The 11,335-nt window shown below is 39.2% G+C and overlaps 1 protein-coding gene across 1 annotated transcript in view; it reads right to left on the reverse strand.

Moving 5' to 3' along the window:
- Window positions 1-3,718: 3,718 nt before the first annotated feature.
- Window positions 3,719-11,335, reverse strand: part of LOC113229820 (circadian clock-controlled protein-like) — an 8,740-nt gene continuing 1,123 nt past the window's right edge. Inside the window, exons 2-5 of the mRNA XM_026463499.1 lie at window positions 10,570-10,792; window positions 6,208-6,338; window positions 4,563-4,718; window positions 3,719-3,923 (exon numbers count right to left, since the gene is read on the reverse strand). Of these exons, the coding sequence (XP_026319284.1) occupies window positions 3,769-3,923; window positions 4,563-4,718; window positions 6,208-6,338; window positions 10,570-10,792 (665 nt within the window). The 3' untranslated portion in view covers window positions 3,719-3,768. The remainder of the gene's footprint in view (window positions 3,924-4,562; window positions 4,719-6,207; window positions 6,339-10,569; window positions 10,793-11,335) is intronic.

Genomic DNA, 11,335 nt, shown 5'->3' on the forward strand with positions numbered 1-11,335 from the left:
TCGCTGGGAAATGCGTTACGCATACCGCTCGGCTCGGAGGAGCATCGAGCGGTTATGTAGGACTCCCCGGCGGTAGTCCCGTATACCCACTAAAACTCAGCAGTTAACTCCACCGCCATAGAGAGACGACCCAGGACCCGCTTGCGCATACTACTGGGACGTCTCGGCGGATGGACCGCATAGAGGGAGCTCCCTTAGTCTTGATGGAAGGGGTCCCCCGACCCCAATCTACGGCGGGGGAAGAAGGTGGGCATACTGCCTCCTTTTTCTCCCCGGCCTACGTCTTCGAAGCGGGTCAGAGAGGGGGTCGTCGTCCCTGTAGCGCTCCGCAGCCTCCTTCTGCGAGATTACAATCTCGCAAAAGGATACCATAGCCTCCCAGCACCCCTCGCTGCCGAGCATTGCGCCCACGATTGTTGGCAGCGAGAGATCTCCTCCCACTATGTCAGTCAGGGAGTGCCGCTGAGGGCCCCAAGCCGCACATTACGTTAGGGCGTGTCACGCCGTACCAACGGGTGCGCCGCATTCGTGGCAGACAGGAGTCGCTTCCCGACCCGCCACACGATACAGGTACTCACCAAAGCATCCATGTCCAGTGAGCACCTGCACCAATCTAAAGGACAGTGTCCCGTGTCGCCGGTTAACCCAGCGGACTAGGTAGTGGCGGATGACCTATATGGTCACTGAGCCAGCGATTGGGGACTCCAAGTCCTCAGATCATCTTCGGAACAACGCGGCGCGGCCCGCTGCCCTGATCCGCCTTGTTTCTTCAGCATCAGGGCTTTCCCCTCTGCTTCGCATGGTTACACGGTACCGGTGCACTTCCGCGAGCACTTCCGCCTGAAGTTCCCACGGGGGATCACCCGCGAGAACTGTGGCGGCCGTCCACGATACCGTGCGGTACCCCCGGATCACTCTCACCGCTATAATCCTCTGCGGCTTCCGTAGGAAAGGCTTGAGTTGAGCGGTGAGAGCTTCTACCCAGATGGGTGAGCCGTAGAGTGCCATACTCCGGATTATTCCAGAGAACAGGCGCCTGCAGATTGAGCCCGGTCCGCCGACGTTTGGCAGGAGTCGTCCGAGGGCTACTGCGGTACTCATCAGCTTTGGGGCAAGTTGGGAGAAATGCGTCTTGAATGTCCACCTCCCATCCAGTACAAGGCCCAGGTATTTCATTCGAGCCTTGACTGGGACCGTCTCCCCGAACAGGGTGATCTTGGCCCCTCTAGGGGGACCTCTGCGCGAGTCGTGAAATAGGAGGGCCTCCGTTTTGTATATGGAGACCCTCAGCCCTAGCAGGTGGATCCACTTCACCACCAACGACGTCGCGACGGTCCTCAACCGCGCGGCCTCTTGATATGTCCTATCCCGGGCAGTGACGAGGACGTCATCTGCATAGCAGATCAGCCTCGTCACGGGAAGGAGGGGGCCGTGTAGGAGCCAGTCAAAACCAACGTTTCACAACATAGGGCCAAGCACGACACAACAAAATGGCGATAAGATTTTAATGCTTTTTTCAAAACACTGTTGGGAGCGTTTTGTATATAGCTTTATCTATAGAAAAACTTTAGAATACGAAAAGATTATTTTTACTTGCTTTAGTGTAGTTGATCTTGTAGAAAAATATTCACTTCTATGAAGCTTTTGTGATTGTCTATAAAAAGCGATGTTTCTAAGCCTTTATAAAAGTTATAGGGAATAGTGAGCGTATTATGCAATAAAAAACTTTTCAAAACACTAGGTCACAAAAACAATTGAAAAAATCCAATTTGTCTCAAAAAAAAAAACGTTATTAATAATTATATGGAATGTGTTATATATGACTAGAAAGGTGGATAAATATCCTATCATATAAATATAAGGAATGTTTTAATGATGTACCTAACTTATGTCGGAAGAAATAAAATTTTCATTACAAAATTGAGGTTATTTCTTCACGCCAACCACATTTCACACAATGATTTCACTGTATGCTATTGATAGACGGCACAATACACATACACAACATTGAAGTACAGTAGTTTACGCGTTCATTTCAATTGTTTTTATCATTTCAGAACACGGAATTACTTCACAATTTTTATTTATTTGTCAACAAACGAAGCCACGACCGGCTCGCGCGCGAATTACGACTATTGTATCCAGGGTTGCCAATTTGTGGGAAATTCTTCGAATTGTGGGGAATTTCAACTAGATTGGGGATTTTGTGGGGATTGGCGCTATGTGAGGAAAATGTAGGAATTCTAACATTTTATCATTTTGTTTAATCTATCAATTGCTGGTGCATCGCTAGTTTGATCGTTACTGTTAGAAACACTGTGATAGACTATATCGACGTGTTTTTCAATATCGCACATCTCTCGTGTTATAAACAAGCAGCTTAAATAGAATTATTATTAGAGAACTTGGTTCTGAATTGTAAAATTACCAGTCGGTGCGTTTTGAGTTCGCGATTCTTTCTCCCGCTTAGGCCGGTCCCCGGTATGAAGCAAAACGAAATCAGCTGTTGATAAACAAAGCCGAGCAGTTGGTACTTCCACACCACAATTTACCACTCGTCAACTTTGAATATTAAATATAAGTAGGTCGAAACTCATTGATTATTTCTAACATTAACATAGTGTCACCAAATGCACAACAAATAATCAATTTACTTAATTTTGTAAGGCAAAGAAAAATGATTTTTTTTCAAAGACTGTTTACAGATTAATGTTAAATCTAATTAAAATAAATAAACGATTTAAGGTCATCTAATTTTATAATTAGTTTTACATTTTACATTCTGTTTACATTCACAGCAAACGTAATAGATTATTACATTTTCAGTTTCTTAATTCTTTATTATATTTTAAGCGATGTATTTCTAATAAATAATGAAAATTCGAGATGTGGGGTCGTGGGGAATATGAACTTTGCTCTTCCCAAATTTTGAGATTTTAACCGTGATTTTTGGGGATTTTGAACAATTGGCATTGGCAACGCTGATTGTATCGAATGATGTGACTTAATATCCAAGGTTCACTATCTCCACCAGATCTTTTAATATTCTTTACTTTATCTATTTTGCATGAACTCTTACAACGTCCAATAGAGTAAAAACCCTAATTGTAGTATTTAAAAAAAATAAAATCTACTGAAGACGCGCTATAACGTGTTTGTCATAAGTACAAACACTACAGAACGTCTATAAATTAAATATATCTAGAATAAACTTAAGAACACTAGTTTTTAGAGTATTGGTAGACTTTACCGGACGTGTATAGAACAATTTTATTAAAAATAATCAGTTGTTCTACAGATAAACTTAAAATAAGGACTATAAGAGTAAATATTAAGAGAAATTATACTTAATTAAGTTGTTTGGTATTAAGGTTTTAAAATTTTCACTTGAGTGAAATAAGTCTATAAGAACAATTTGTTTTTTCTAAAACCATTTATAGAGAACTAGTATTTAAATGTATATTATTTAAGACTGTTTACAGATGTAACAGTTTTAAGGCGTATAAAGTGTGCTCCTTGGGATCGTATGGGTATATGGTTCGCGACATTCACAATGTTATCTGGCACTAGCGGGTCTTATGCGTCTACGTTTTTCAGTTCGTTACTTGTGAACCTTTTCCCAATCTCATATCCCAAAGGGCTTGTTCATTATCACATCTCTACTTTATTAATTCCGAAACATTAAAATAATAGTCCACATGTAATAATATCAATCGTTTATTAATAACCACCCAAAGTCAACAAGAATAAGTAGAAAATCTTTTGATTCTAAACGTCCAAGGCGAGATTTTCGATAGGGACGTTGTCGAGGAAAATTCGCGTTGAAGAAATAAATTCGTCCATCATCGCTTTTATTATCGGGGGACCGATTTCGTACACTACCTCTTTGCCATTTGACGATATCAGCTCGCGGGCAGCATTGCCTGGAAAATAGTTACATTGTAATCATCATCATCAACCCATTTATGCGTCCACTGCTGAGCATGGACCTCCTCTCAGGCGAGGGTGTACGAATACTCATATTGCTTTTATTTGAACTGTCGTGTCTGCCATCTTGGATTTAGAAAGAAGTGCCATATTCGTATTGAGCATCCCCAAGTACCTCGAAAAGGATACCCAAATTGCATTTTTTGAAAAATCGTTTTTTAAAAATCACACGTTTCCGTTTGTGAACCTCTTTTTGACGTGCAGATTTCATCACGATATTTTCCTTCGCCGGAAAGCTCATGGTAAATTTCAAATTGAATTTCACACCTATTCTTAGATTAGAACCAACCGCCAGGCGGTAGGTCAAGCGATTAAGGTACTATGGCTCATTATATTGTAATAAATATTACAAAACATAAAAATCATCACCATTGCTCGTGTTCAAGTTTCCAAATCACTATAGTTTGCACCAGGAAGAATTTGAAGCGGTTACGTACAATGCAGTGCGATATAAATATATGATTACTGTGTCGAATTTTAGTATGATAAGTAAACTTAGTAATAAACAAGACGAAGTCGTTTTTATAAGTAGTCAATAATATAATATATAATAAAATTATTGAATAATAATTTACCTAAGACTTCGTTTCCGTCGAACAGGTTTTCGAAAACTAAGTCAACTTTGTCTTTTAATTCGAAGGAGTGTGTCCATTTCTTCATGTCCCAGTGTTTTTTGCCGTCCTTTCCAACTTTTTCACTCAAGTCGCATTCAAAGTTTATAACAAGTTTTCCTGAAATTATATAAACAATTTCTTAATACACTACAAAACATTTTCATAATCGATCCTGCCTCAATTTTTACATGCATTAGGTATATACTACTAAAACATAATTGAAAATTTTCCATGTTTGTGTCTGTGGATTGAGAAGCGACATAACAATATTTATTGTCAATGCTATCAGTAGTAAAAACACCTTGTGTAAAGATTTACTTAAGGAGAGGTATTTTAATGCGAGTTTAGATTTTAGTAGGTGAGGTGTGGGGGCCCTTCACATTCCGCAATGCGCGCTCTGAAAATTTGTATGAATAAAATAAGCACAGGTGGAGAAAATTTGACACAGATCCGACTTCGACAAGCGCCCGATGGCGGCTGACGAGGCAGCGGGCGGCGCGGTGAGTCTTTAAAACGCTAGACAATTCGCTTTGGAGATAAATGTGAATTTAACAACTTCAGGCTTCAGTTAAAAATTTAGCAGGTCCTCTGTACTACTTACACAGAAATATCTCCATACAAAAATAATTTAAAAATGCAGTTAGATATTTTATTCTTAAATTATTTATTTTAAACTTTTATTTTAGCCTGTTTTCAGGATGTTATATGATCGAATAAAGTACATGTATAACAAATTAGCACGTTCTTTAAACAAAATCCCTAGGTGTACCGTATATTTTTTTGTAATACCGTTGTTTAACAGTAAATACCTAAACCATTTGATCTGGCAAAAGACTTTTTCCTGATTCTCTTTCTGTTTCTGGGAGCTGGGAACCTGGTAGCCTGATGCACAGGTACTTGAGTTTTGTGGAGGAAAAGTGGACTTTTACATTATATATGTATTATCATGAAAGCCTTATTCCAGTTTTTTTATGATACTAAGTAACGTCGTGCGCCTGGTCATAAGCGAAACGCCAATCCATAGCAAACGCAGTGCCACTCAGAGCTTTAAATCGCAAAGATCATGAAGCTACTGCACCCATCACCCTGAGACACATTGACAAGACCCACGTGCCTGTAATTTTACCAGCACCCTTAATCTTCCAAACCGGAACGCATAATGCTTACATTAATGCTTGGCAGCAGAAATAGGTATAGCTAAAAACTATATATAGTACAGCTATTTGTGAAGATATCTTAAAAACCTCTATCTCAAAAGTCATTAGTTGTTTCATGTGTAGTCTAGAATTCCGCCTTTCAACGTACTATAACGGTCAAGCCGCAATTGAAAAGCAATCGTTGTGGAATTTCGCTTTACTGCTTGATAGTTTGAGTTTCATGTTATATGAATGCTAGTTAGGAATATTTAATACAAAAACGAAAACCAAAATATATAATTTACTCTTTTGGTAGCATATGGATATTTTAATTTATAGTCGTTTTGCATACGATAAGCAGTTTAGTTAATTTGCAACCAGGTTAGTAAATAAACCCTTCACAAGTTGGTGTAATCCTAAATCTCAGTTAGCAGGTTTTACGCAACTTGTGGATGGTGTATTACACTTACTAAGTACGACGTGCACAGGCCCTTTGCCTCGAATTGGCAGGATCAAGATTTGACCATCCATTTCGTACTGCCCTTCCAGTGTACCATCGCATTGGAATTTCACAAACAGCTTTCCCTTTTCTACGTCTCGTCTGTAAAATGAAATGTATTAATTAATTATGAAAATGAATTGTATTTATTAATATAATAATCGATCGACTCGAGTCAGGGGGTCCCGTTCTCTAACTCTCATTTTCCGTCCGAAACAATTACCACGTCAAATAAGAAATTCCTCTTAGAGTGCCTCTTCAATGCTGAAGGTTGGTCGTCAGCTTCCTGTATCCGTCTCTATCAGCAGCCAACCGAAACAGCTGTTCGACTGAGGTCCACTCCAACATCCGGCCGCAGCCAAAATATCTTTCTTCGCCCAGCGTGTCTCTTTTCCTTACTTTGCCCATCATTATTAGCTGTAGCAGCGTGTATTTATTGTTCCTGAGCACGTGACTAAGATACTCTATTTTGCGCCTTTTGATAGATGACATTATTTTCCGGGACATGCTGAAGCATGGTTTCATTTGATTGATCTGTGTCCAACCAATGTGTAACTTGCAACGGTAGCACCACATTTCAAATGCCTGCAGGCGACTTGTAGTGTCTTCTATTAAGGTCCACGTTTCGTAGCCGTACATGACGTTAGGCTAAATGTAACATAAAAGTAACCTGACTCGGAGCACTATGTTCAGTTTGCGACAGCACAGAACTTTCCTCATGTTGTTAAAAGAGGTTCGATCAATTCCTATCCGGGTCTTGATTTCCTGATCAGTGTACCATGATACATTTACCCAATATAGTAATATTCGATCAAATTAAAAACGCATGATGCCAATGAAGGTGCTATACTTAACATTGTTTTTTAACTTGGTTGAGTATTACTTATTTGACGTGGTAATTGTTTCAGACGAATGTCCGTAAAAAGGAGTACACCCCCTGGAATCGAACGTGCGTCTGTGCCATGTTTTCGATCTTAGTGTTGATAATTATAACAAATTACTTAATAGAGTAATTTCACAAAATTAAAAGCGGCATCTCTAGCCGGCGCTGGTAGCTGTAAAGGTATCTAACTGGGTGACGAAATATAATAGATTTTTCATGGATGGCGCTACGGCTAAATAGTCGCCGAAAAACCAAATACAAAGATACGACGCAAGCACAGAAAAATTCGTGAGGTCCGCTGGGTCGTTCCGTGGCTTAGTTGGTATAGCGTCTGGCACGGTATGCCAGACGTCGGTTCGAATCCGGCTGGATCGAAGCAATTTTTTCAAAGTGTCTTTGTATTAATAATTATAAACTAGTGGAGTAATTTCACATAAAAATAATTAAATATCAATTCATAAAAAATTTGAATATCATGGTAGCAAAGCATCATAATATTCATTACAACCAATGTAACTAATGATATTGTAATTAGTTTATGTGGTCTGTGTTTATAACATACATAAATTAACCTCATGCAGCATAATGAACATCATGCAGTCGTGGTCTCGGCTGCATTGTGCAAAGTTGATTACGACTTCACGTATCAACTACAAACTGACAACAGATTGACTGCATAGTCAATCTGTTGTCAGCCTTACTCTCATAAATCTTGCCATTTGTGTGTCATTTTAATTTCATGTGCCATATTTCTCAAAGTCAGTTCTGGTTGTGCGAAAGATGTAATAGGGGATATATTTTTTTCGATAGACGATTATTGATTTATTGACAGATGTCTATACAAACGAAAGTGTGTTAGCTAAAGTTTAGAAAACAATTGGATGCTGATAAGGTTGACACAACCCACATGATCATTATTTTGCGAAAATCTCACCTAAAATATTTTTAGTTCTTTTTGATAGTTTGTTCTATTTACTTGTAAAATGCAAACTTTTGCTGCTGTCAACTTATTACTATAATTTCCGATCAACAACAAGCATAACTACAAAAATTTTCATTTTATAACTAAATTTTAGAATAATCTATCAAAAACAACAAACGTATCTTTAATTATCATTTGCGTAAAACTATGATCATGTTCACTGGCGCGTTAATGGTTATCACCATCCAATTATATTTTTTTTATTACAAAAACCGACCGAACTAAAAGTTTGTGGAATGATATTTATTTGCCAAGTTTGACCGAAACGAGCACTAACTTTATGCAAGAAATTGAGTTTGAGTTTACTTCTTAATTTTTTGCTTAAACTTAGACAAAATTCGTTTTGCAAATACGAAAAACTTGCGTAGCTTAGTTTTATTATGTCAGTGTAAGAACTATCCATTGGACAAGAAACTTACAATGCCATGTTGTAAATATCTTTAGATCTGCAATGCCAACTCATTTATACAGAATTTTAAAATAAAATTTCAAAAATAGGCAAGTAGAACGCTGTAAGCCGTACTTTAAAAACTTAATATACTAACATTACCAGTAGGGCTAGCACGAACAAGCGCGACTTGCGCGAGAGCGACATAATGCGCGAGATGTGTATACGACTACAGCAGTATCTCGCGCTAGTCGCGCCCTATCCTGCTAACCCTACTGGCACAATACGAGGTCTTTCAAAAGTATCCGACCTTCGTACAATATTCCACTCTGGGTCTATTAATCATAATTTGGCTCGTCGCATCCTTCAAAGTAATCTCCATTCGATTGAATAACACTCTCCCACTGGTGCTTCCACATCCCGAAGTGTGGAAGTCAGTTTTCGGAATATCCTTCAGTGTACTCGCTGTATTTTTTTATAATCGTATCTGTGTCGTCAAACCGACGCCCTCTGAGCAAAATTTTCGATTTCGGGAACGTGTTACACCATGAATGTCCTCCCAGACGATCAACATAGAATTTTACGGTGAAGTTCTGAAAAGGTTGCATGACGCAGTGTAGAGTTTTTAGGCGATAGCTCGGTTTTCTCACCACGATAATGCGCCAGCGCCTTCATCGGACTTTGTTCAACAGTTTTTGACAAAACATAAGATCACTCCACTTCGCCAACCTCCGTATAGTCCCGACGTAGCCACCTGTGATTTTTGGCTATTCAAAAGACTGAAAATTCTGCTTCAAGGGCGTTGATTTAACGATGCCCTTTGAGCAGACGATTTAAAAAGTGCGATAAGTGCACTGTAGGCTTTTACGAAAACTGACTTCCATAACTGCTTCGGGATGTGGAAGCACCGGTAGAAAAAGTGTTGTTCAGTGGAATGGAGATAATTTTGAAGGATGCTACGAGCCGGATAATGATTAATAGACCCAGCGCGGAATACCGGACGAAGGTCGGATACTTGTGGGATAGACCTCGTATATTTAAAAAAATATCCTAATTTCTGTAATAAAGTAGGAGACGCCCCTGAATATTTCTCGAAATATAAACAACATTAAACGAGTACAAACAACGTCTAAATTGACGATATATAATTTCGGACGTCATTCTATGTCAATAATAATTTATAATAAACTCCATTGATCTACCATAAACTCCCACAATATTTATGATGTAGGTATATTATAGGTTGCATTTTTAAAAGTAAATGAAACTCTAGAATACATATTCTTTTTGTCTTATTTACTTTTCAAACAGAAAAGAATACACTCAGTACTTCGTTTTTATTTTTTAACATGAAGCCTATCATACATGTAAAAACGATTTATTTAAGTTAAAACCATGTTAAAACGTAAAAAATGCTATTATTATACAACTTACAACAACTTACGAAGGGAGGTATAGTTATTCATAAGTATGTTTTATTAACGACAACACAAACATATAATATTTATTTAAAAGTGCTCTACTGCTTTTTAGCAGCTATAGTGCTCCTTGTGACTGCCTCCGTGGCCGAGCGGTTATCATGTCGCACTGCCACGCACAGGTCCCAGGTTCGATTCTCGGGCCGGGAGAAATGTTTGTGTGACCTACAATTATTTCTCTCGTGAGTTTGTGTGTAGTTTGTGGTTACCTATGTGTGTGTCCATGGCACCCGCGACACAGGGTTTCCCTAGTGCGGGGCTATGTTGAGTGTGTGCGTTGAGTGTGGAAGTGTTAGAAAGAGTTCGTCCAGTGAAGTACTGCCACCTTACCTATTTCTGTCGCCAAGCAGTATTACTGCGTTCCGGTTTGGAAGGGTAGGGTGTAGGGTGCTGGTGAAATTACAGGTACATGAAACTTGTCTTGTGGGGAGTGGCACAGAAACTTGGAGGCCTATACCCAGCAGTGGGTGAAGTCAGGCTTTATATGATGATGAGACTTGTCAACTTATGTCTCAAGATGGCGGGAACAGTGGCACTGCAATTATTTAACCAGGCGCGCGACTTGTTGTCCCGTCGCGTGGTATTATAAAAAAAATACTTACGAAGCCTTCTTTGCTATGCAATTTTTCATTCCTGCAACATAAACATCAGTAGCAATCAACTTCAGTCCTTGTCTGCTAGCGTCGATTCTTTTCATATATATTGGATCTAGAGGTTTTACGCCCAGTTCGGGAATGCCCTTTGCGAAAGCCTGGAAACCCTTTGAAACGTTTTCTTTTAAGCATTTCGAATCTTCTGCTTTGCATGGAGTAACAAAAAATGATCCTGCGGAGGAAATGATAATTTGTTAAAACTTAATTCATTATTAGCTAAATAGTATTTAAATTTGTGTAATGAAAATTTAACCCGACACGCGGCCTAGAGACACACGGTGTCCCTAACGTTTTTGGTACAATAGCGTCCACAATTCATTTAGAGAAGGCACAGTTTGTTGAACTAATCAATAACTCTATCTTATTCTATACATAATATCCAAAAATTAAAAATCAGTACTTATTAATTTTACAGCTTTCACATTTTTTTAAAGCTTATATACACTGTCCCACTGCTGGGCAAAGGCCTTCCTCCCCTCTCTCTACATCTCTCTGTTTTGCGCCACCGAGGTCCAGTCTTCTCTTAGTTTTACATTACATTATTTAAATTACATAAGTTTAATTATTAATACAAAGATCGAACACTCAGAAAAAATTCCTTCGATCCGGTCGGATTCGAACCGACGTCTTCTTGCATACCGTGCCAGACGCTATACCAACTAAGCCATGGAACGAACCAACGGACCTCACGAATTTTTCTATGTGCTTGCGTCGT

The sequence above is a fragment of the Hyposmocoma kahamanoa genome, unplaced genomic scaffold, assembly GCF_003589595.1.
Source record: "Hyposmocoma kahamanoa isolate Upper Pololo Valley unplaced genomic scaffold, ASM358959v1 62, whole genome shotgun sequence".
Taxonomy (NCBI): Eukaryota; Metazoa; Arthropoda; class Insecta; order Lepidoptera; family Cosmopterigidae; genus Hyposmocoma; species Hyposmocoma kahamanoa.